Raw genomic sequence first — 26940 nt, forward strand, 5'->3', positions numbered from 1 at the left:
CCTAACATACCCCTAACACTAGCACCGCTGCCTAACACACCCCTAACACTAGCACCGCTACCTAACACGCCCCTAACACTAGCACCGCTACCTAACACGCCCCTAACACTAGCACCGCTACCTAACACGCCCCTAACACTAGCACCGCTACCTAACACTAGCACCGCTACCTAACACGCCCCTAACACTAGCACCGCTACCTAACACGCCCCTAACACTAGCACCGCTACCTAACACGCCCCTAACACTAGCACCGCTACCTAACACGCCCCTAACACTAGCACCGCTGCCTAACATACCCCTAACACTAGCACCGCTACCTAACATACCCCTAACACTAGCACCGCTACCTAACATACCCCTAACACTAGCACCGCTACCTAACATACCCCTAACACTAGCACCGCTACCTAACATACCCCTAACACTAGCACCGCTACCTAACGTACCCCTAACACTAGCACCGCTGCCTAACGTACCCCTAACACTAGCACCGCTGCCTACCGCTGCCTAACACTAGCACCGCTACCTAACACGCCCCTAACACTAGCACCGCTACCTAACACGCCCCTAACACTAGCACCGCTACCTAACATACCCCTAACACTAGCACCGCTGCCTAACATACCCCTAACACTAGCACCGCTACCTAACACGCCCCTAACACTAGCACCGCTACCTAACACGCCCCTAACACTAGCACCGCTGCCTAACGTACCCCTAACACTAGCACCGCTGCCTACCGCTGCCTAACACTAGCACCGCTACCTAACACGCCCCTAACACTAGCACCGCTACCTAACACGCCCCTAACACTAGCACCGCTACCTAACATACCCCTAACACTAGCACCGCTGCCTAACATACCCCTAACACTAGCACCGCTACCTAACATACCCCTAACACTAGCACCGCTACCTAACATACCCCTAACACTAGCACCGCTACCTAACATACCCCTAACACTAGCACCGCTACCTAACGTACCCCTAACACTAGCACCGCTACCTAACGTACCCCTAACACTAGCACCGCTGCCTAACGTACCCCTAACACTAGCACCGCTGCCTAACGTACCCCTAACACTAGCACCGCTGCCTAACGTGCCCCTAACACTAGCACCGCTGCCTAACGTGCCCCTAACACTAGCACCGCTACCTAACGTGCCCCTAACACTAGCACCGCTACCTAACGTGCCCCTAACACTAGCACCGCTACCTAACATACCCCTAACACTAGCACCGCTACCTAACATACCCCTAACACTAGCACCGCTACCTAACATACCCCTAACACTAGCACCGCTGCCTAACACACCCCTAACACTAGCACCGCTACCTAACACGCCCCTAACACTAGCACCGCTACCTAACACGCCCCTAACACTAGCACCGCTACCTAACACGCCCCTAACACTAGCACCGCTACCTAACACTAGCACCGCTACCTAACACGCCCCTAACACTAGCACCGCTACCTAACACGCCCCTAACACTAGCACCGCTACCTAACACGCCCCTAACACTAGCACCGCTACCTAACACGCCCCTAACACTAGCACCGCTGCCTAACATACCCCTAACACTAGCACCGCTACCTAACATACCCCTAACACTAGCACCGCTACCTAACATACCCCTAACACTAGCACCGCTACCTAACATACCCCTAACACTAGCACCGCTACCTAACATACCCCTAACACTAGCACCGCTACCTAACGTACCCCTAACACTAGCACCGCTGCCTAACGTACCCCTAACACTAGCACCGCTGCCTACCGCTGCCTAACACTAGCACCGCTACCTAACACGCCCCTAACACTAGCACCGCTACCTAACACGCCCCTAACACTAGCACCGCTACCTAACATACCCCTAACACTAGCACCGCTGCCTAACATACCCCTAACACTAGCACCGCTACCTAACACGCCCCTAACACTAGCACCGCTACCTAACACGCCCCTAACACTAGCACCGCTGCCTAACGTACCCCTAACACTAGCACCGCTGCCTACCGCTGCCTAACACTAGCACCGCTACCTAACACGCCCCTAACACTAGCACCGCTACCTAACACGCCCCTAACACTAGCACCGCTACCTAACACGCCCCTAACACTAGCACCGCTACCTAACATACCCCTAACACTAGCACCGCTACCTAACATACCCCTAACACTAGCACCGCTACCTAACATACCCCTAACACTAGCACCGCTACCTAACATACCCCTAACACTAGCACCGCTACCTAACGTACCCCTAACACTAGCACCGCTACCTAACGTACCCCTAACACTAGCACCGCTGCCTAACGTACCCCTAACACTAGCACCGCTGCCTACCGCTGCCTAACACTAGCACCGCTGCCTAACGTGCCCCTAACACTAGCACCGCTACCTAACGTACCCCTAACACTAGCACCGCTGCCTACCGCTGCCTAACACTAGCACCGCTGCCTAACGTACCCCTAACACTAGCACCGCTGCCTAACGTACCCCTAACACTAGCACCGCTGCCTAACGTACCCCTAACACTAGCACCGCTGCCTAACGTACCCCTAACACTAGCACCGCTACCTAACATACCCCTAACACTAGCACCGCTACCTAACATACCCCTAACACTAGCACCGCTACCTAACATACCCCTAACACTAGCACCGCTACCTAACATACCCCTAACACTAGCACCGCTACCTAACGTACCCCTAACACTAGCACCGCTACCTAACGTACCCCTAACACTAGCACCGCTGCCTAACGTACCCCTAACACTAGCACCGCTGCCTACCGCTGCCTAACACTAGCACCGCTGCCTAACGTACCCCTAACACTAGCACCGCTACCTAACGTACCCCTAACACTAGCACCGCTGCCTACCGCTGCCTAACACTAGCACCGCTGCCTAACGTACCCCTAACACTAGCACCGCTGCCTAACGTACCCCTAACACTAGCACCGCTGCCTAACGTACCCCTAACACTAGCACCGCTGCCTAACGTACCCCTAACACTAGCACCGCTGCCTAACGTACCCCTAACACTAGCACCGCTGCCTAACGTACCCCTAACACTAGCACCGCTGCCTAACGTACCCCTAACACTAGCACCGCTGCCTAACGTACCCCTAACACTAGCACCGCTGCCTAACGTACCCCTAACACTAGCACCGCTGCCTAACGTACCCCTAACACTAGCACCGCTGCCTAACGTACCCCTAACACTAGCACCGCTGCCTAACGTACCCCTAACACTAGCACCGCTGCCTAACGTACCCCTAACACTAGCACCGCTGCCTAACGTACCCCTAACACTAGCACCGCTGCCTAACGTACCCCTAACACTAGCACCGCTGCCTAACGTACCCCTAACACTAGCACCGCTGCCTAACGTACCCCTAACACTAGCACCGCTGCCTAACGTACCCCTAACACTAGCACCGCTGCCTAACGTACCCCTAACACTAGCACCGCTACCTAAAATCCCCCTAACACACCCCTAACACTAGCACCGCTGCCTAACATACCCCTAACACTAGCACCGCTACCTAACATACCCCTAACACTAGCACCGCTACCTAACATACCCCTAACACTAGCACCGCTACCTAAAATCCCCCTAACACACCCCTAACACTAGCACCGCTGCCTAACATACCCCTAACACTAGCACCGCTACCTAACATACCCCTAACACTAGCACCGCTGCCTAACATACCCCTAACACTGCTACCTAACATACCCCTAACACTAGCTCCGCTGCCTAACATCCCCCTAACACACCCCTAACACTAGCACCGCTACCTAACATACCCCTAACACTAGCACCGCTGCCTAACATACCCCTAACACTAGCACCGCTGCCTAACATACCCCTAACACTAGCACCGCTACCTAACATACCCCTAACACTAGCTCCGCTACCTAACATACCCCTAACACTAGCTACGCTGCCTAACATCCCCCTAACACACCCCTAACACTAGCACCGCTGCCTAACATACCCCTAACACTAGCACCGCTACCTAACATACCCCTAACACTAGCTCCGCTACCTAACATACCCCTAACACTAGCTCCGCTGCCTAACATCCCCCTAACACACCCCTAACACTAGCACCGCTGCCTAACATACCCCTAACTCTGACCATTAACCCTGGTTGAACAGATCCCTAGACCTGACAGTGTTATAGATATGTTGTGGGAACGTTATGGAAACATTTTGGGACCATTATGGCGGTGTTATGGGAATATTATTGGGATATATATATTTTTGGATAGGATAAATTCCAACCATCTCTGTGTCTCCCCTCTGTCCAGGGAATGGACTATCTGGGATCTCGGAATTACATCCACCGGGATCTGGCGGCCCGGAACGTTCTGGTGGAGAACGAGAGCACGGTGAAGATCGGAGATTTTGGACTGACCAAGAGCATCAAGGACAACGAGGGATATTACACGGTCAAAGATGACCTGGACAGCCCTGTGTTCTGGTGAGGGAGGGAGGGAGAGAAAATAAGACAGTGTAGGACAGAGAGGGGGAGAGATATGAGAGGGAAAGGAAAAAAGCTGCTCTTTGAAAATGATAATGACTTCATTTTGAATTTGCATTGACATGCGTGTCCTCTCTCCTGTCCGCCTGTTCCAGGTATGCCCCAGAGTGTCTGGTCCACTGTAAGTTCTACCTGGCCTCTGATGTCTGGTCCTTCGGTGTCACGATGTATGAACTACTCACCTACTGTGACTCTGCCATCAGCCCCATGACGGTCAGTACACACACAGGCCTGACAGCACAGCACAGCACGGTCTCCTGATTGAGGCAGATGGCGCCAGTCAATGCCCAGGGTGACTCTGCCCACTCCCGCCAGCCTGTGCCATAATACAAACACACGTGCAACTCCCTGATTGCTCAGACGAACTGTCACAATATGTCCTCCCTCATCCACATCAAGTAGCCATGATTAGTACATATCCATTGGGTCTTATTGATACCCTTTACCACCCTGTTCAATTTACAGTAAAGTAACAAGTAGTCTCTCATCTGATCTGACTTAATATCAATTAGCTATTACTGTCTTATACAATGCCTTCAGAAAGTATTCACACCCCTTGTCTTTTTCTATATTTTGTTGTGTTACAACCTGAATTTGACACACAATACCACATAATGTCAAGTTGGAATTATATATTTTTTTAGAAATGAGTCCGTAAGTATTCAACCCCTTTGTTGTGGCAAGCCTAAAGTTCAGGAGTAAAAATGTGCTTAACAAGTAACATAAGTGGCATGGACTCACTCTGTGTGCAATAATAGTGTTTAACATCATTTTGGAATGAGTACCTCATCTCTGTACCCCACACATACAATTATTTGTAAGGTCCCTTAGTCGGGCAGTGAATTTCAAACACAGATTCAATCACAAAGACTAAGGAGGTTTTCCAATGGCTCGCAAAGAAGGAGACATTGAATATCCCTTTGAGCATGGTGAAGTTGTTAATTACACTTTGGATGGTGTATCAATACACCCAGTCACTACAAAGATACAGGCGTCCTTCTCAGTTGCCAGAGAGGAAGGAAACCGCTCAGTCATTTCACCATGAGGCCAATGGTGACGTTAAAACTGAGGATGGATCAACAGTATTGTAGTTACTCCACAATACTAACCTAAATGACAGAGTAAAAAGAAGGAAGCCTGTACAGAATAAATATATTCCAAAACATGCATCCTGTTTGCAATAAGGCTGGGATCGGAGGGAAGTAAAACTATAAAAAATGTGGCAAAGAAATTAAAAATATGTCCTGAATTCAAAGTGTTATGTTTGGGGCAAATCCAACAACACATCACTGAGTACCACTCTATATTTGACTGGTGACTGACTGCATTAGGTTATGGATAGGCTGTCTAGCAATAATCAGCAACAAACTTTACAGAGCTTGAAGAATTTAAAAATAAAATGTGCAAATATTTTACAATCCAGATGTGCAAACCTGTTAGACATACCCATAAAAACTCACAGCCCAAGGTGATTCTAACATGTATAGACTCAGGGGGTTGAATACTTATCTAAAGAAGATATATTACTGTTTTATTTTTCATAAATGTTTTACAAATGTTAGACATTTTCTTCCACTTTGACATGAGTTTTTTGTATAGATCATAGCCAAAGCAACGACAATTAAATCCATTGTAATCACACCTTGTAACACAACAGAAGTGTGAATACTTTCTGAAGGCATTGTATGCTTTTTTTCACTGTTTTGAAATAGATTATAGAATGTTAAATGTAGTGTAGAGGTAAGGTTCGATGACTAATGTCTTCTGAATGTTGGTGACAACAATACAACTAAGTCACTCCAGTCCTCACGCTAGATTTCAGGGGTCATTTCATTTTATCACGTCTCCATGGTGACTTATCTCTGCTCCCCCCGACCTGTCCCCACAGGTGTTCTTGAAGATGATTGGTCCCACTCAGGGTCAGATGACTGTGACGCGATTGGTCAAGGCGCTGGAGGAGGGAAAGAGGCTGCCCCGCCCTGAGAGCTGTCCTGGAACGGTAGGATCTACCTACCTACCTGCCTACCTCATGCTGTTCAGAGTCACACCATCACGCACAACATGCTCTCTCTCTCTTTAAACTCTTTCTCCACCATAAAGAGGAATCCTCAATAGGTCACTCAAATCACCATCCTATGAGATCATTTATGGAGCTAGAAAAGTGCCTTTTGATATATCTTTTTTTATTCACCTACAGGTTTTTTTACATTGACTAGAATCATTAAATAATCCTAGAAATGTCATGTGTAGAACTCATTTGCATCTGCCTGTGGGCCTTGTTTGTCTATGAAATATTTTCTTTAACGTCAGTTATGATAACAATGAATATTTCTCATGCATGTAAACATAACTGGTGGCTGTTCAATAGACAACTTTCCAAGTGAAGTGTGCTCTCATTCAGTGCTGTATTGTCCCGCCTGGGAAAAATGTATACAGTTACAAGTTTTCTGATGTTGTGACTGTTGTAATCGGCTCTAAGGCAAGTGGGCTCAGACACCAAAAACTGTCATTTTTTCGTATCAAAGGTTTGTCTGTAGATTTTATATGTTTAGCCCCTACTCTTGCAATTACATTACCCCCCCAGATTTGACTCCAAATCCAATATGGCTGCCACATTACAATTAAACCGTGGTTTAATCAGCTGTATAAGTACACGACTGGTCAAAATTTTAGAACACCTACTCATTCAAGGGTTTTTCTTTAGTTGTACTATTTTCTACATTGTAGAATGATAGTGAAGACATCAAAACTATGAATTTCTTTCCTTCTTAATGTGTTTGAGCCAATCAGTTGTGTTGTGACAAGGTAGGGGTGGTATACAGAAAATAGCCCTATTTGGTAAAAGACCAAGCCCATATTATGGCAAAAACAGCTCAATTAAGCAAAGAGAAACAACAGTCCATCATTACTTTAAGACAATCCCGAAAATGTCAAGAACTTTGAAAGTTTCTTCAAGTGCAGTTGGAAAAACCATCAAGCGCTATGATGAAACTGCCTCTCATGAGGACCGCCACAGGAAAGGAAGACCCAGAGTTACCTCTGCTGCAGAGGATAAGTTCAGGTAACAGACACATCTCAACATCAACTATTCAGAGGGGACTGCGTGAAATCAGGCCTTCGTGGTCAAATTGCTGCAAAGAAACCACTACTAAAGGACACCAATAATAAGAAGAGACTTGCTTGGACCAAGAAACATGAGCAATGGACATTAGACCGGTGGAAATTTGTCCTTTGGTCTGGAGTCTAAATGACAGATTTTTGGTTCCAACCGCCATGTCTTTGTGAGATGCGATGTGGGTGAACATGTGTATTCCCCACCGTAAAGCATGGAGGAGGAGGTGTTATTGTGTTGGGGTGCTTTGCTGGTGACACTGTCTGTGATTTATTTAGAATTCAAGGCGCACTTAACCAGCATGGCCACCACAGCATTCTGCAGCGTTATGCCATCCCATCTGGTTTGGACTTAGTGGGACTATGATTTGTTTTTCAACAGGACATTGACCCAACACACCTCTAGGCTGTGTAAGAGCTATTTTACCAAGAAGGAGAGTGATGGAGTGCTGCATCAGATGACCTGGCCTCCACAATCCCCCGACCTTAACCAAATTGAGATGGTTTGGGATGAGTCGGACCACAGAGTGTAGGAAAAGCAGCAAACAAGTGCTCAGCATATGTGGGAACTCCTTTAAGACTGTTGGAAAAGCATTCCAGGTGAAGCTGGTTGAGAGCATGCCAAGAGTGTGCAAAGCTGTCATCAAGGCAAAGGGTGGCTATTTTGAAGAATGTCAAATTATAAAATATATTGTTTAACGCTTTTTGGTTACTACATGATTCCATATGTGTTATTGCATAGTTTTGATGTCTTCACTATTATTCTGCAATGTAGAAAATAGTAAAATAAAGAAAAACCCTTGAATGAGTAGGTGTTCTAAAACTTTTTACTGGTAGTGTACATGTTTTAAATAAAACATTTCTGATACCCACCATATACACTCAAACACCTTTGTCTGGATATAGAAAAGGCAGCAGACTGCGTTTACACAGGCAGCCCAATTCTGATCTTTTTTCACTATGGTCTTTTGACTAATCAGATCAGCTCTAAAAAAAATCTGATATGATTGGTCAAAAGACCAATTAGTGAAAAAAATATCAGTTTTGGGCGGCCTGTGTAAACGCAGCCTTAGAGGATCAATGAGTCAACTGGGAGGCTCCAACGAAAGGAAAACGAATTCAACCATGGACTTTGACACCCTCTCCCTAGCTTTATAACTTTCCCCCACTGTGCTATAACTTGCACCTCCAGGATTGGGCTCTTAAGTCACCTCCTAATCATTTAGATGTGAGCTTTGATTCATTGCTAGTCCAATATGTCTGCCTGAATCCAACAAGACCTGGTGCTTCACTACATTGGTAATGCACATTGGGATGTTCTGGTGCACTCTTATCTTGTTTGGGTTGAGATGGCACATTGCTTCTTCCAGACAATAATGTCCACCTTCCTGGCTGTCTGCCCTGGAGTTGCTGTACATGTTAACTTGGGGACATTATGGTGCATGGGGTGGATGCAACCACACATGATGACAAGCTACAATAAACCAACTCAACCTGACACTCATTGACAAGAAACTCCATCAACTTCACATCATAGGAGGAATTGCATCTCTCCAATGTCAATGCCATCTTGAATGTGGAGGCTGCTGAGGGGAGGACGGCTCATAACAATGGCTGGAACGGAGCGAAATCAAACACATGGGAACCATGTATTTTGATACCATTCCAATAATTCCGCTCCAGCCATTACAACGAGCCTGTATTCCCCAATTAAGGTACCAACCTCCTGTACTTGAATCTTCCAGAACTGTTCTTGATAGGCCCACTCCACCATCAGTCCTCCCCTCAGGCAGTTACTAGAGACAGAGACACCATGGAACTGGACTGCCACATATCAGGAGGCCATTCAACAGCCAAAATGCCGTCTGGAAATTGATGGCTTGCATTTTCCTCATATGTACCTATTTGGCTACCAACCATGCCTGGCCAGCCCGTGTGACACCTGAACTGGACTCATGTGAAGAATGTGCTTTCGTGGTGTGGTGACTAATGCATTGGCCTGGGAAACTGCAGTAACCCCAACATGCCTATAAGGACATATGCCAGTTATGGCTGTATATGATCATTTATGGTGGCTGGGAATTGACAGTGACATAGTGGTCTTTGTGCACCATGCTTGATCAGCTCTACCTCCTCTGAAACCCTTTTACTGTCCATCAAACCCCACAACCAACTCTTAGGCATAGTCTATGACCTAGCTACACTCTAACCAACCTCTAAGTAACCTGAGGTCCCCCTCGCAGTTTCTGTCACTCTCCACATATCCAGCTGGGCGGGCCCCAATCCGGAATCAATGCCAACCACCCAAAGTTAATATCGTCCAAATTATAATCCTACCTGACATCCAAAGGAATATAAAGAAATATATGACTTTGACACATTCAACCCACAGGCCAATTAGGCGTTGGAAGGAACTCAAGACTGTTTGTGACAGCCCTTTCTTCACAAGCAGACAACCAACCATTCCATTACTGGAGTATCCCCAGCATCATTCAGCCTGGGCTAACATTACAGTTTGGTATACAAGCTGCATCTTTTGACTGCCTATAGCAAACTGTAGAAATGGAAACTGATCACCCCACAGCCCCAATACCCCGCCAGTCATACAGGAAGGATACTACCATTATCACTGCAGCTTGCCCAGAATGACCAGTTAGCTGTGCCACAGAACTACAACCAATACTGGATACTGGTCAGGCCCCAGAACTACAACCACTACTGGCTACTGGTCAGGCCACAGAACTACAACCACTACTGTCTACTGGTCAGGCCCCAGAACTACTACCACTACTTTCTACTGGTCAGGCCACAGAACTACAACCACTACTGGCTACTGGCCAGGCCACAGAACTACAACCACTACTGGCTACTGGTCAGGCCCCAGAACTACAACCACTACTGTCTACTGGTCAGGTCCCAGAACTACAACGCTACTGGTCAGGCCCCAGAACTACAACCGCTACTGTCTACTGGTCAGGCCACAGAACTACAACCGCTACTGGCTACTGGTCAGGCCACAGAACTACAACCGCTACTGTCTACTGGTCAGGCCCCAGAACTACAACCGCTACTGTCTACTGGTCAGGCCCCAGAACTACAACCGCTACTGGTCAGGCCCCAGAACTACAACCGCTACTGGTCAGGCCCCAGAACTACAACCGCTACTGTCTACTGGTCAGGCCCCAGAACTACAACCGCTACTGGTCAGGCCCCAGAACTACAACCGCTACTGGCTACTTTGTCTCCTCACCCTGTTAGGACACAATGATGTCCTGGTCACCTTCAAAAGACTTTGAATCAACCTTCAACACTTAGTTTTAGTGGGGAAAAGAGGGCTGTACATATACACTACTAGAGTAGCTGACTGTTGTATTATGGTTGCTCTCCTATAACTTGGTTACGCTACTGTGTGCTTGTGTCGTGAAAACCTTATTATATTTAGTGGAATTGCCCATTATTGATATGCTGTCAGTGTGTGAATGAGATTTGAACACAATTTGAAAAACTAGTTGGCTTCGACTATTCAAACACAACAGAGGCATGGCGATGCCACTCATAGTGCTAGAAATACCAAGAGCCTTATGAAACAATTTTAAAGACAGAATAACACAATCAAAATGAACTAGGGCTACTTATATGCAGGCTAAGGTGTTTGAGTGTAATCATGTTGGCCATATTGGATTCAGAACACAGGAGGTTGGTGGCACCTTAATTGGGGAGGACGGGCTCAGGGTATTGGCTGGAACGGAATAAGTGGAAAGGTATCAAACACATGGTTTCCATGTGTTTGATGCAATTCCATTTGCGCCGTTCCGGACATTATTATGAGCTGTCCTCCCATCAGCAGCCTCCACTGATTCAGAATAAAATGTATACACACCAACATTCTTTATAGGCATGACTATTGTACACAATAAAAATATATACTAAAATACTAAATTCATATTTACAGGTGATTTTAACCTCCATCAAATGTTATTTTGGATGCCATATTGGATTTGAGACTAAATATAATCAGTGATTGCCCCTTTGACTTAATTGCAAGACTTGGGGCTAAAGATACAAAATCCTTTAAGTTATCTTGGACCCCACATTTTTTTCGATGTCTGAGCCCACTTGTTTTCCTTAGAGCCAATTACAATAGCCACAACATTAAAAAGGCATGACCATACAGCCCTGAATGAGAGCAATATTTTGAACAGTTACCAAAAAGTGAAGTTTACATTATATTCATAGTTGATATTTCCACCTATTGTATCTGTGTGTTTCCAGGTATATATTTCCAAGACTAATAAATATATCGTAATGCTGATTGTTTATGTACAGTACATTCGGAAAGGATTCAGACCTCTTCACTTTTTCCACATTTTCTTACATTACAGCCTTAATCTAAAATGGATTCAATAAAATTTCAAGGGTACCAAAAAATGTCTGCAGCATTGAAGGTCCCCAAGAACACAGTGGCCTCCATCATTCTTAAATGGAAGAAGTTTGGAACCACCAAGACTCTACATAGAGCTGTCCGCCCAGCCAAACTGAGCAATCAGGGGAAAAGGGCCTTGGTCAAGGAGGTGACCAAGAACCCAATGGTGACTCTGACAGATCTCTCGAGTTCCTCTGTGGAGATGGGATAACCTTCCAGAAGGACAGCCATCTCTCCAGCACTTCACCAATCAGGCCTTTATGGTAGAGTGGCTAGACGGAAGCTACTCCTCAGTAAAAGGCACGTGACAGGCCGCTTGGAGTTTGCCAAAAAAGACTCTCAGACCATGAGTAACAAGATTCTCTGGTCTGATGAAACCAAGATTGTACTCTTTGGCCTGAATGCCAAGTGTCACATTTGGAGGAATTCTGGCACCATCCCTATGGTGAAGCATGGTGGTCATCAGCATCATGCTGTGGGGATGTTGTTTATTGGCAGGGAGTGGGAGACTAGTCAGGATCGAGGAAAAGATGAACAGAGAAAAGTACAGAGAGATCCTTGGTGAAAACCTGCTCCAGAGCGCTCAGGACCTCAGACTAGACAACGACCCTAAGCACACAGCCAAGACAACGCACGAATGGTTTCAGGACAAGTCTTTGAGTGGCCCAGCCAGAGCCCGGGCTTGAATCCGATCGAACATCCATGGAGAGACGTGAAATTAGCTGTCCAACCTGACTGCACTTTAGAGGATCTGCAGACAAGAATGGGAGAAACTCCCCAAATACAGGTGTGCCAAGCTTTTAGCGTCATACCCAAGAAGACTTGCGGCTGTAATTGCTGCTTAAGGTGCATAAACATAGTATTGAGTAATGCTTACAGTTGAAGTGGGAAGTTTACATACACTTGGAGTCATTAAAACTCGTTTTTCAACCACTCCACAAATTTCTTGTTAACAAACTATAGTTTTGGCAAGTCGGTTAGGACATCTACTTTGTGCATGACACAAGTAATTTCTCCAACAATTGTTTACAGACAGATTATTTCACTTATAATTCACTGTATCACAATTCCAGTGGGTCAGAAGTTTACATACACTAAGTTGACTGTGCCTTTAAACAGCTTGGAAAATTCCAGAAAGTGATGTCATGGATTTGGAAGCTTTTGATAGGCTAATTGACATATTTTGAGTCAATTGGAGGTGAACCTGTGGATGTATTTCAAGGCCTACCTTCAAACTCAGTGCCTCTTTGCTTGGCATGGGAAAATCAAAAGAAATCAGTCAAGACTTCAGAAAAAAAATTGTAGACCTCCACAAGTCTGGTTCATCCTAGGGAGCAATTTCCAAATTGCTCCCAAATCTCCTAGAGATGAACGTACTTTGGTGAGAAAAGTGCAAATCAATCCCAGAACAACAGCAAAGGACCTTGTGAAGATGCTGGATGAAACGGGTACAAAAGTATCTACGGTTGAAGTCGGAAGTTTACATTCACCTTATCCAAATACATTTAAACTCAGTTTTTCAGAATTCCTGACATTTATTCCTAGTAAAAATTAAAACAAATCCTATATCGACATAACCTGAAAGGCCGCTCAGCAAGGAAGAAGCCACTGCTCCAAAACCGCCATAAAAAAGCCAGACTACGTTTTGCAACTGCACATGGGGACAAAGATCGTACTTTTTGGAGAAATGTCCTCTGGTCTGATGAAACAAAAATATAACTATTTGGCCATAATGATCATCGTTATGTTTGGAGGAAAAAGGGGGAGGCTTGCAAGTCGAAGAACACCATCCCAACCATGAAGCACTGGGGTGGCAGCATCATGTTGTGGGGGTGCTTTGATGCAGGAGGGACTGGTGCACTTCACAATATAGATAGCATCATGAGGGGGGGGGGAATAATGTGGATATATTGAGGCAACATCTCAAGACATCAGTCAGGAAGCTAAAGCTTGGTCGCAAATGGGTCTTCCAAATGGACAATGACCCCAAGCATACTTCCAAAGTTGTGGCAAAATGGCTTCAGGACAACAAAGTCAAGGTATTGGCGTGGCCATCACAAAGCCATGACCTCAATCCCATAGAAAATGTGTGGGCAGAACTGAAAAAGCATGTGTGAGCAAGGAGGCCTACAAACCTGACTCAGTTACACCAGCTCTGTCAGGTGGAATGTGCCAAAATTCACCCAACTTATTATGGGAAGCTTGTGGAAGGCTACCTGAAACGTTTTACCCAAGTTAACAATTTAAAGGCAATGCTACCAAATACTAATTGAGTGTATGTAAACTTCTGACCAACTGGGAATGTGATGAAAGAAATAAAAGCTGAAATAAATCTCTACTATTATTCTAACATTTCACATTCTTAAAATAAAGTGGTGATCCTTACTGACCTAAGACAGGGAATTGTTACTCGGATGAAATGTCAGGAATTGTGAAAAACTGAGTTTAAATGTATTTGGCTAAGGTGTATGTAAACTTCCGACTTCAACTGTATGTAAATGTTATAGTTCAGTTTTACATTTTTTATAAATGTGAAACAAATTCTAAAAACTGGTTTTTGCTTTGTCATTATGGAGTATTGTGTGTAGTTTGAAGAGGCTGTAACGTAACAAAATGTGGAAAGAGTGAAGGGGTCAGAATACTTTCTGAATGCACTGACTACTTGTATTCTGAATTTGAGCAATACCATAGCTTGCAATATTGGGTTACATGAGCTTAGGAGCCCCTGTCCCCCAGGCATTCTTCTGCACTGTTCAAGTTAAGGGTGTGTGTCACAATATCTAGCAATTTAACCACTTTGCATAAAAACATTTTCACACAACCATCCATTTCCTATTTGGAAGACATGTTTGTGTTTTGTTATACCTCGGGTAGGGGTTTCTAGCCTAGTTGTCTAGCAGGTGTTAAAATAGTTTCTGTAACTTACGTTAGTTATGATCATGTTGTCTTGCAGGTGTATGAGCTGATGAGGAAATGTTGGGAGAGCACCCCTGACAGGAGGATCACCTTCAAGAGCCTCATCGACGAGTTCACCCGCATGCTTGCCAACAACAGCTTGTAACCACAGCAACTACCCTCTAGCAAAGCCTTACCTACCACTGATACAATCCCAGGGGTCAAGGGTGAAAGGTTAAGGGTCACAGACTATGGTGACCTGGACCAAAAAAACAACAAAATCAGTGCTGCTGCAAGATACTTTCTTTCACGCAGTTTTTGACATCCTCTATATTTACACTTCTGTTTTTCCCCTGAGAGATATTATACTAGAGATATCAACTATAAGGATGAATATCATCAAATCAAATGTATTTATATAGCCCTTCATACATCAGCTGATATCTCAAAGTGCTGTACAGCAACCCGGCCTAAAACCCCAAACAGCAAGCAATGCAGGTGTAGAAGCATGAATACACACATTGCATATGGAATGAAACATGTGCGAACACGTAGCTTTGATCCCTTGCTGAATGTGACACTGTGTACACCTCTGTCACCTGGGGCCCACCACTCAGTCTGACCTTTTCACCTTTTATCAAAATGTATCAGCTCTGCCATGTATGTGTGGACCTGTATCCTTATAATCAGTTCTAAAATGGAGAAAAGGGTTGAAGAAAAAGCGGGAGAGAGGCCCTCGATTGGACCTGTGCAAGATGGACTTTGGAAAAGGATTGCTACGGCCACTGTGAAGATGTCACAGTGACAAAGCCAACGACATGTTAGTGAACAGGATTCTAACCATGGACTGACTGCATGAGGCCACCTCCCTGTGAGTGGTGACAGATGTGTAGGATATAGGATGCTGGTGAAATATCAAATCACATTTTATTCTGCACATTGTTCATAAACAACAGGTGTAGACTAACAGTGAAATGCTTACTTTCGGGCCCTTCCCAACAATGCAGAGAGAAACAACAGGTGTAGACTAACAGTGAAATGCTTATTTTCGGGCCCTTCCCAACAATGCAGCGAGTAAAATAATAGAAAGGTGAAACATGTAATAATAAATACACAATGAGCAACGGTGTATGGGATATAATATACTGTTAGCAGTGGGTTGGATTGGGATGAAGGATACTGTTTACATTGAAGGGAGGAGGATGGGAAAGTAGTACCTGTGATGGACAATGGAGGGCAGTATAGCTTTACATAAACTTTACTGTAAACCGCTTGTATTTCAAAACAGCTTCTTAAGTACAGCCATAATGTGTATGTCCAATATTTCATGTCTTTATTTGAATATACAATATTGGGGGTGTGAGGACAGAAGGAAGGAGATGAAGAACAGAGCCTTAAAAAGGTGTTATATGAGACCGTCTAAAAGGGTAAACCACAGAAAAATAATTAGCGGAACAGACATTGTTGTATAGCTCATGAAATGCAATGCCAGTAAGGTCTACAGCACGTACAGCAGTGGAGGCTGGTGGGAGGAGCTATAGGAGGACGGGCACATTGTAATGGCTGGAATGGAGTAAATGGAACGGTATCAAACACAAAGATATGGAAACCACGTTTGACTCCGTTCCATTAATTCCATTGCGGCCATTACAATGTGCCCATCCTCCTATAGCTCGTCCCACCAGCCTCCACTGACTTACAGGTATCTTTACCGTAGGCAAACACAGTTGAAAAGGGAAAATGTGATACAGACAATGTGTGGATGAGATAGTCAATGCAAGAAGAAGACAACACAGAATAGTTTTTCAGTTTACAGTCCATGTTTATTCTGGAATGTAAAAGACCATTCTTTCTGCTCATAAAGAAGAAAAAACAAAGACATTTTTCAGAGGAATAAGACAAAGAAATAATGACTCTCGGAAACATTTACATAAATACACAATGAAATAAATAAAATCTAAAATGTATTTTTTTGCCTTCTGTGTCAAATTCCAAAGTGTCAAACGCAATATTAATTGTTGAAAACATATTTGTATATTACAGCAGTAAATATGCATGCTAAAATTCGTTTGCATCTAGAAATAGCTTATTCACAGTAAAGCAATATCAACGTAGTTGTAATATAAAATATTGCAAAATCTACGGTAGAGATTTCATGTCAGAAAGAATCCACATACTTTAAAAAAAACAGTAGAAAGCAAATAGCACACCCAATCTGGGTCTACAGTCATGGCCAAACGTTTTGAATGACACAAATATTCATTTTCACAAAGTCTGCTGCCTCAGTTTGTATGATGGAAATTTGCATATACTCCTGAATGTTATGATGAATTGCAAAGTCCCTCTTTGCCATGCAAATTAACTGAATCCCCTAAAAACATTTCCCCTGCATTTCAGCCCTGCCACAAAAGGACCAGCTGACATCATGTCAGTGATTCTCTTGTTAACACAGGTGTGAGTGTTGACGAGGACAAGGCTGAAGATCACTCTGTCATGCTGATGGAGTTTGAATAACAGACTGGAAGCTTCAAAAGGAGGGTGGTGCTTGGAATCATTGTTCTTCCTCTGTCAACCATGGTTACCTGCAAGGAAACACGTGCCGTCATCATTGCTTTGCACAAAAAGGGCTTCACAGGCAAGGATATTGCTGCCAGTAAGATCACACCTAAATCAACCATTTATCGGATCATCAAGAACTTCAAGGAGAGTGGTTCAATTGTTGTGAAGAAGGCTTCAGGGCGCCCAAGAAAGTCCAGCAAGCGCCAGGACCGTCTCCTAAGGTTGATTCAGCTGCAGGATCGGGGCACCACCAGTACAGAGCTTGCTCAGGAAGGGCAGCAGGCAGGTGTGAGTGCATTTGCACGCACAGTGAGGCGAAGACTTTTGGAGGATGGCCTGCTGTCAAGAAGGGCAGCAAAGAAGCCACTTCTCTCCAGGAAAAACATCAGGGACAGACTGATATTCTGCAAAAGGTACAGGGATTGGACCGCTGAGGACTGGGGTAAAATCATTTTCTCTGAATACCCTTTCCAATTGTTTGGGGCATCCGGAAAAAAGCTTGTCCGGAGAAGACAAGGTGAGCGCTACCATCAGTCCTGTGTCATGCCAGCAGTAAAGCATCCTGAGACCATTCATGTGTGGGGTTGCTTCTCAGCCAAGGGAGTGGGCTCACTCACAGTTTTGCCTAAGAACACAGCCATGAATAAAGAATGGTATCAACACATCCTCCGAGAGCAGCTTCTCCCAACCATCCAGGAACAGTTTGGTGACGAACAATGCCTTTTCCAGCATGATGGAGCACCTTGCCATAAGGCAAAAGCGATAACTAAGTGGCTCGGGGAACAAAACATCGATATTTTGGGTCCATGGCCAGGAAACTCCCCAGAACTTAATCCCATTGAGAACTTGTGGTCAATCCTCAAGAGGTGGGTGGACAAACAAAAACCCACAAATTCTGACAAACTCCAAGCATTGATTATGCAAGAATGGGCTGCCATCAGTCAGGATGTGGTCCAGAAGTTAATTGACAGCATGCCAGGGTGGAATGCAGAGGTCTTGAAAAAGAAGGGTCAACACTGCAAATATTGACTCTTTGCATCAACTTAATGTAATTGTCAATAAAAGGCTTTGACACACTGTAATTATACTTCAGTATTCCATAGTAACATCTGACAAAAATATCTAAAGACACTGAAGCAGCAAACTTTGTGGAAATTCATTTTTGTCATTCTCAAAACTTTTGGCCATGACTGTAAAGCCTTTAAAATATTCTGTTCAGTCGTAAAGACTTCAGTATTGCAAAGCTCTCTCTCTCACACACACACACACACACACACGGTTCAGTACCCTAGGCACAGGCTCACTCTTTGTGCTCACCCAGTGTAGTACCAACATTGTTGTGTCAACGCAGCCTACAGACACATCAAACTTGCTGATTCTCCTACAACGCTGACCGTGTACCTTGTTTCCAATGAATATAACAATACACCTAGATGTCAACATGCAGAGATGGGCACAACCGATATACAGTACCAGTCGAAAGTTTGGACACACCTACTCAATGTTTTTTTTACTGTTTTTTACATTGTAGAATAATTATTAAATAACGCATATGGAATCATGTAGTAACCAAAATGTGGTAAACTAATCAAAATACAGTGGGGCAAAAAAGTATTTAGTCAGCCACCAATTGTGCAAGTTCTTCCACTTAAAAAGATGAGAGAGGCCTGTAATTTATCATAGGTACACTTCAACTATGACAGTCAAAATGAGAAATATATTTATATGTATATATTTAGATTCTTCAAAGTAGCCACCCTTTGCCTTGATAACAGCTTTGCACACTCTTGGCATTCTCTCAACCAGCTTCACCTGAAATGCTTTTCCAACAGTCTTGAAGGAGTTCCTACATATGCTGAGCACTTGTTGGCTGCTTTTCCTTCACTCTGCGGTCCAACTCATCCCAAACCATCCCAATTGGGTTGAGGTCAGGTGATTGTGGAGGCCAGATCAACTGATGCAGCACTCCATCACTCTCCTTCTTGGTCAAATATCCTGTACACAGCCTGGAGGTGTGTTGGCTTATTGTCCTGTTGAAAAACAAATGATAGTCCCACTAAGCGCAAACCAGATGGGATGGCTTATCGCTGCAGAATACTGTGGTAGCCATGCTGGTTAAGTGTTCCTTGAATTTTAAATAAATCAGTGACACCAGCAAAGCACCCCCACACCATCACATCTCCTCCATGCTTTACTGTGGGAACCACACTTGCGGAGATCATCCGTTCACCTATTCTGCGCCTCACAAAGACACAGCGGTTGAAAACAAAATTCTCAAATTTGGACTAATCAGACCAAAGGACATATTTCCACCGGTCTAAGGTCCATTGCTCATGTTTCTTGGCCCAAGCAAGTCTCTTCTTCTTTTTGGTGTCCTGTAGTAGTGGTTTCTTTGCAGCGATTTGACCATGACCAGTTGATGTTGATGTGTCTGTTACTTGAACTCCGTGAAGCATTTATTTGGGCTGCAGTCTGAGGCTGGTAACTCTAACTCTAAACTCTAACTTATCTGCTGCAGCAGAGGTAACTCTGGGTATTCCTTTCCTGTGGCGGTCCTCATGAGAGCCAGTTTCATCACAGCAGAGGTAACTCTGGGTCTTCCTTTCCTGTGGCGGTCCTCATGAGAGGCAGGTTAATCATAGTGTTTGATGGTTTTTGCGACTGCACTTGAAGACACTTTCAAAGTTCTTGTAATTTTCCATATTGACTGACCTTCATGTCTTAAAGTAATGATGGACTGTCGTTTCTCTTTGCTTATTTGATCTGTTCTTACCATAATATGGACTTGGTCTTTTACCAAATAGGGCTATCTTCTGTATACCACCTCTACCTTGTCACAGCACAACTGATTGTCTCAAATACATTAATTTGTGGAATTTATTTCCTTCTTAACTTTTAACAAGGCACACCTGTTAATTGAAATGCATTCCAGGTGACTACCTCATGAAGCTAGTTGAGAGAATGCCAAGAGTGTGCAAAGCTATTATTAAGGCAAAGGGTGGCTACAGTAAAGAATCTCAAATATAAAATAAATGTTGATTTAACACTTTTTTGGTTACTACATGATACCATATGTGTTATTTCATAGTTGTGATGTCGTCACTATTATAAAAAATAAAGAAAAACCCTTGAATGAGTAGGTGTCTAAACTTTTGATTGTTACTGTAGATGGGAAAGCCCTTAACCCTTCAACCTCTGGTCAGGTCACTGGTTCTAGCAAAACTAAAAGCACTCTGGCCCTTGAGGCCAATTCCACTGCTGATTCTCATTCTCCCCTTTAACCAGGGCTTGCTTTAAAACCTGTAACATCATCAACGCTATACACCGAGTGTACAAAACACTGCTCTTTCAATCAGTGTAGATGAAGGGGAGGAGACAGGAGTTTTAAGCTTTGCTACAGTTGAGACATGGATTGTGTCTGTGTGCCATTCAGAGGGTGAATGGGCAAAACCAAAATATTTAAGTGTCTTTGAACGGATTATGGTAGTAGGTGCCATGCACACCAGTTTTATTGTGTCAAAAAACATGTGTATCAAGAATGGTCCACTACCCAAAACATCCAGCCAATTTGACACAACTGTGGGAAGCATTGGAGTCAACGTGGACCATTATCCCTGTGGAACGCTTTCAACACCTTGTAGAGTCCATGCCCCGATGAATTGAGACTGTTCTGAGGGGGAGGGGGGGGTGTGCAAGTCATTATTAGGAAGGTGTTCCTAATGTCTGGTATACTCAGTGTACATGCAATACTAAAGGGAACACTTCTGAGAGGAGACAGAGAGATGTCATGCAGAGGTAATGAGGTATCTGTGCTGACTATCATCACAATATTATATGGTAACAGATCTGGAGCATACCATAAGAGACCTCCGCTAAATGCACGCACACGCGTGCACAGAGACATGGAAAAAAAGACGCATCAAAATGGAACGCCAAATGAATAAACACAGACTGTGCTAGCAGCTGGAGTTGTTTTTCCTCTCTGTCCCTCTCTTTCTTGCTCTCCCACTCTCCTCTTTCTCTCTCCCACTCCTCTCTTTCTCTCCTCTTTCTCGCTCTCCCACTCTCCTCTCTTTCTCTCTCCCACTCCTCTTTCTCTCCTCTTTCTTGCACTCCTCTCTTTCTCTCTCCCACTCTCCTCTCTTTCTCTCGCTCTCCCGCTCTCCCACTCTCCTCTTTCTCTCTCCCACTCCTCTCCCACTCCTCTCTTTCTCTCCTCTCCCACTCCTCTCTTTCTCTCTCCCACTCTCCTCTTTCTTTCCTTTCTCTCTCCCACTCTCCTCTTTCTTTCCTTTCTCTCTCCCACTCTCCTCTCTTTCTCCCTCTCGCTGTCTGTTCCCCTCATACCTGCCAAAAGCAGGTTATTAACGCATACACAACTTATTCACACAAACTCAGACTACATACAGTACACTGAATTCCTATAAAAACATATGGACCTGCTATTAGGCAAAGAAGGAATATGAGCAGGTCAGAAAACACACAGGCACAGCTCTGCATAGCACTGTGGCACACCCGGTAATGGCTTAGAGAAAAAAGGCTAATTAAATCACCAGAGGGCCATTAAAACAACACAGACTGGCTTAAAGTACCTGACTACAGACAGACAGACATTATGACCTGCCTGGGTCTGCCTTTTACAGACACTGAGACAGCTTCCTACACACACACACACACACACACACACACACACACACACACACACACACACACACACACACACACACACACACACACACACACACACACACACACACACACACACACACACACACACACACACACACACACACACACACTTCTAGGCATTGCCTTTTAAAGATGTGGTTGAAGCTAGCAATCAACTGGCTGGAAAAGCCAAGTCCAACATACATACACACACAGTACAAGTAAAAGTATGGCTCTAAGCCAGTGTAACACAGCACTGAAAGGGTTTGAAATATGTTACAGCTTTGCCCGTTAAGAGCATGATATAGAACACCACTAAAAACATCAGTACTTCAAGTCACGTGACACAGGAGAACGCCCCTTTTTCAACTCAGAGTGGAGGATGAAAACGGATAGATTAGAGTGAGATTAGGGATCAGATAGAGAGAAAAGGAGAGGAAGAAAGATGAAAAGAGAGAAAGAAACTGACAGTTTGATTGTAGCACACTACACATTGAGCGGCAATGCCCTTGTGTGCCCTCATGTTGGCATTGTGATATTAATTGGTACTGTTGTTATTGCCTGGGTCTAAGGCTGAAGACCTGTGCCAGTACTTAACATGGTGCTAAAGCCTTCATCCCATGCCCTTCGTACCTCTAAAACCCCCCCGTCAGTCCACAAGGGTTGGGTTTCAGTGCTTTTTCACTTTACCACAGGGGTAGTAGGCAAGCCTGGTCCTGAAGTGCCGCAGGCACGTTTTTGATGTAACCGACCTGCAAGACCAGGTGTGTTTAATTTAGTTAATCACTGAACTGATCAATTAGCTCAGTTGGTCAGGTGTGGTGCCTAGTTGGAATAAAATCCTACAATACCTTTAGCACTCCAGGAACAGGGTTGCCTACCCCTGCTGTACCACATGAATCTCAAGGTGATTCATTTAAATTCGATTCATGGCTTGATGAAAATTGACGGTCATCTTTTACTTTCTGAATTGACTGAATCAAAATGGAAATTACTCTGAGATAATTCAACATGGCTACTCTCCTGTTTCATTTCTAATGGCAGTTTATGAAGCAGTATTAAAGTTGGTTGGTTTGTGTCTCCACAGCGCTTCCCGTCCAGAAAAGTCATTTAAAAAACAGCAGAAAAAGAAGAGGGGAGCCTGGGAACCTCTTCTGTTCCTCAAATGAGCCACTGTTCAATGGCCCCTACAGAAAACGACAGCCATTATGAACAGTAAAAAGGTTTCCACCCTGTAGCTATCATACACAGAGCCATAAGAAGAAGGCCTAGGTCTTGGAAATGTCCATCCACTAGCTAGTTATAATACATGGCTATATCGACCCAAAGAGGTGTCCACTCAGTGACTATTGTCATGTCTATAAGGTACCAAGTTAGGTGTCCATTCATTTCCTAGTACACCACACCAATAGGAGTCTATAAGTGTCCATTGTTCAAGGTTAAAAGCAGTGATGAGACATCCCTCACCCTGTGTCTCTGAGTTTCCAGGGTAGCCCTGCCTTCTTCTACCCTGCGAATGGCTGATCACTCCTACACTTACGACACAACACGCAAGCACACACCACATCAAGGTCTCCACAAAGAGAGAGATAAAAGGAGAGCTTAGGCAATCAGAAAAAGAGAAAGACACTGAAGAGAAAAACACGTCAGTTAAAGTGAGTCATCAAATCAACTCTGTCTGCAACACTGGCCAGTTTCCCCCATTTGTAGAAAAGCGCACAGAGAGATTAGAAACAGAGTGATAGAAACAGAAAGAGAGGGAAACCTGACTACACACTGACTGGCCTTCAACAAGGCAGACTGACTGACCCTAAAATACAGAAGCAGCTCACATACATTAGAAACAATGTCCATTATTAGTCAAGAAACATTTACACCAACTGAGTTAAGGCTTTAACAGGACAAAAGCAACATAGTGTGTGTGTGTCAGTCTGCCTTGTGTGTGTCTGTGTGTATACCAACATAATACAACACTAAAGCTGAGACTGTGTATGTACTGTATGGTTTAGGAGATAGGGTGCAGGGGTTCAGAGGTCATCTCTAGATCTTCTTCTTCTTGAAGTAGTCAGCGTACTGACCCCCCAGCCCCTGGGAGTGCTGACCCACGTACGCCCCCTCTGATGTCATATTGTGCACGGCCAAGTGAGGGTACTCCCGCTTCTGCCCCCGAGTCGTCTGATTCTGAGAGAGAGAGAGAGAGAAGATCATCAAAGATCTCATTCCCCCGAGCCACAGCCTTTTCACCCCGCTACCATCTAGAAGGCGGAGAAAGTACAGGTGCATCAAAGCTGGGACTGAGAGACTGAAACACAGCTTAATCACTACCGGCTACCACCCGGTACTCTGCCCTGCACCTCAGAGACTGCTGCCCTATGTACATAGTCCTTGAACACTGGTCACTTTAATAATGTTTACTCTTTTATCCACTTGATATGTATATACTGTATTCTAGTCATGGCTCATCTTATATAGCTACTGCTGTACATAACTGTTCTATTCATATACTGTATATACTGTTTAAATAGATACATATATATACACTGCTCAAAAAAATAAAGGGAACACTTAAACAACACAATGTAAATCCAAGTCAATCACACTTCTGTGAAATCAAACTGTCCACTTCGGGAAGCAACACTGATTGACAATAAATTTCACATGCTGTTGTGCAAATGGAATAGACAACAGGTGGAAATTATAGGCAATTAGCAAGACACCCCCAATAAAGGAGTGGTTCTGCAGGTGATAACCACAGACCACTTCTCAGTTCCTATGCTTCCTGGCTGATGTTTTGGTCACTTTTGAATGCTGGCAGTGCTTTCACTCTAGTGGTAGCATGAGACAGAGTCTACAACCCACACAAGTGGCTCAGGTAGTGCAGCTCATCCAGGATGGCACATCAATGCATGCTGTGGCAAGTAGGTTTGCTGTGTCTGTCAGCGTAGTGTCCAGAGCATGGAGGCACTACCAGGAGACAAGCCAGTACATCAGGAGACGTGGAGGAGGCCGTAGGAGGGCAACAACCCAGCAGCAGGACCGCTACCTCCGCCTGTGTGCAAGGAGGAGCAGGAGGAGCACTGCCAGAGCCCTGCAAAATGACCTCCAGCACCACAAATGTGCATGTGTCTGCTCAAACGGTCAGAAACAGACTCCATGAGGGTGGTATGAGGGCCCGACGTCCACAGGTGGGGGTTGTGCTTACAGCCCAACACCGTGCAGGACGTTTGGCATTTGCCAGAGAACACCAAGATTGGCAAATTCGCCACTGGCGCCCTGTACTCTTCACAGATGAAAGCAGGTTCACACTGAGCACATGTGACAGACGTGACAGTCTGGAGATGCCGTGGAGAACATTCTGCTGCCTGCAACATCCTCCAGCATGACCGGTTTGGCGGTGGGTCAGTCATGGTGTGGGGTGGCATTTCTTTGGGGTGCGGCACAGCCCTCCATGTGCTCGCCAGAGGTAGCCTGACTGCCATTAGGTACCGAGATGAGATCCTCAGACCCCTTGTGAGACCATATGCTGGTGCGTTTGGGCCTGGGTTCCTCCTAATGCAAGACAATGCTAGACCTCATGTGGCTGGAGTGTGTCAGCAGTTCCTGCAAGAGGAAGGCATTGATGCTATGGACTGGCCCGCCCGTTCCCCAGACCTGAATCCAATTGAGCACATCTGGGACATGTCTCGCTCCATCCACCAACGCCACGTTGCACCACAGACTGTCCAGGAGTTGGCGGATGCTTTAGTCCAGGTCTGGGAGGAGATCCCTCAGGAGACCATCCGCCACCTCATCAGGAGCATGCCCAGGCGTTGTAGGGAGGTCATACAGGCATGTGGAGGCCACACACACTACTGAGCCTCATTTTGACTTGTTTTAAGGACATTACATCAAAGTTGGATCAGCCTGTAGTGTGGTTTTCCACTTTAATTTTGAGTGTGACTCCAAATCCAGACCTCCATGGGTTGATAAATTTGATTTCCATTGATAATTTTTGTGTGATTTTGTTGTCAGCACATTCAACTATGTAAAGAAAAAAGTATTTAATAAGAATATTCCATTCATTCAGATCTAGGATGTGTTATTTTAGTGTTCCCTTTATTTTTTTGAGCAGTGTATATTTAAGAACATACAAAGCAGCACAGATAACTCTTAAAGTAGATAAGACACTTGACAGTGAATTGATACAGGATAGACATGAATGGACGCCCAAGGGAGAATTGGACATGTGGAGAATGAAAGGGGCACTCCTACATGATAACGACAGAACATAAGGATAATTTACTAATCTTACCTAAGTCATTGTTTAGAATAGGCAAGGTTGTTACCTGGGCAGAGCCAGCAATCAAAGGGGGGTGGGGTAAGTTGTGGTCTAGGATAGGACGGGGTCTAGGTGGACCTAGGATAGGACACTTTGTGGCCTATTGGATAATAAACTAAGAAAAAAAAATATAGCTAACAAGTAGGCATAGAAGTTAAAGATAGAACAAATGAGAAACTGTTTGTTAACCAAACCTGTATGTCCAAGATTTTATGCACTACAGGTGAATTACAGGAGAAGGTGATTCACTGAATCCAGTCCCTGAGGAGAATAGACGGTAAGCAGCCCCATTGGGAGGGGCCATACCAAGTATTCCTGGTGACAGCTTCACGGTGAGAATAGCTGAAAGAGCTACTTGGGTTCATATCACACACTGCAAACGGGTAAGACACACTGACACTGTCGAACA

The 26940-nt window shown here is 44.9% G+C and overlaps 2 protein-coding genes across 2 annotated transcripts in view; one reads left to right on the forward strand and one right to left on the reverse strand.

The window, feature by feature from the left end:
* The window catches only part of LOC139409475 (Janus kinase 1), an 88193-nt gene extending 71764 nt beyond the window's left edge, over positions 1 to 16429 (forward strand). Inside the window, exons 21-24 of the mRNA XM_071154666.1 lie at positions 4325 to 4497; positions 4653 to 4770; positions 6446 to 6556; positions 15045 to 16429. Of these exons, the coding sequence (XP_071010767.1) occupies positions 4325 to 4497; positions 4653 to 4770; positions 6446 to 6556; positions 15045 to 15152 (510 nt within the window). The 3' untranslated portion in view covers positions 15153 to 16429. The remainder of the gene's footprint in view (positions 1 to 4324; positions 4498 to 4652; positions 4771 to 6445; positions 6557 to 15044) is intronic.
* Positions 16430 to 19305: 2876 nt separating this feature from the next.
* Positions 19306 to 26940, reverse strand: part of LOC139409476 (ribonucleoprotein, PTB-binding 2) — a 123971-nt gene continuing 116336 nt past the window's right edge. Inside the window, exon 15 of the mRNA XM_071154670.1 lies at positions 19306 to 24394. Coding sequence (XP_071010771.1) covers positions 24254 to 24394 — 141 coding nt within the window. The 3' untranslated portion in view covers positions 19306 to 24253. The remainder of the gene's footprint in view (positions 24395 to 26940) is intronic.

The sequence above is a fragment of the Oncorhynchus clarkii genome, chromosome 5 (genome assembly GCF_045791955.1).
Source record: "Oncorhynchus clarkii lewisi isolate Uvic-CL-2024 chromosome 5, UVic_Ocla_1.0, whole genome shotgun sequence".
NCBI lineage: Eukaryota > Metazoa > Chordata > Actinopteri > Salmoniformes > Salmonidae > Oncorhynchus > Oncorhynchus clarkii.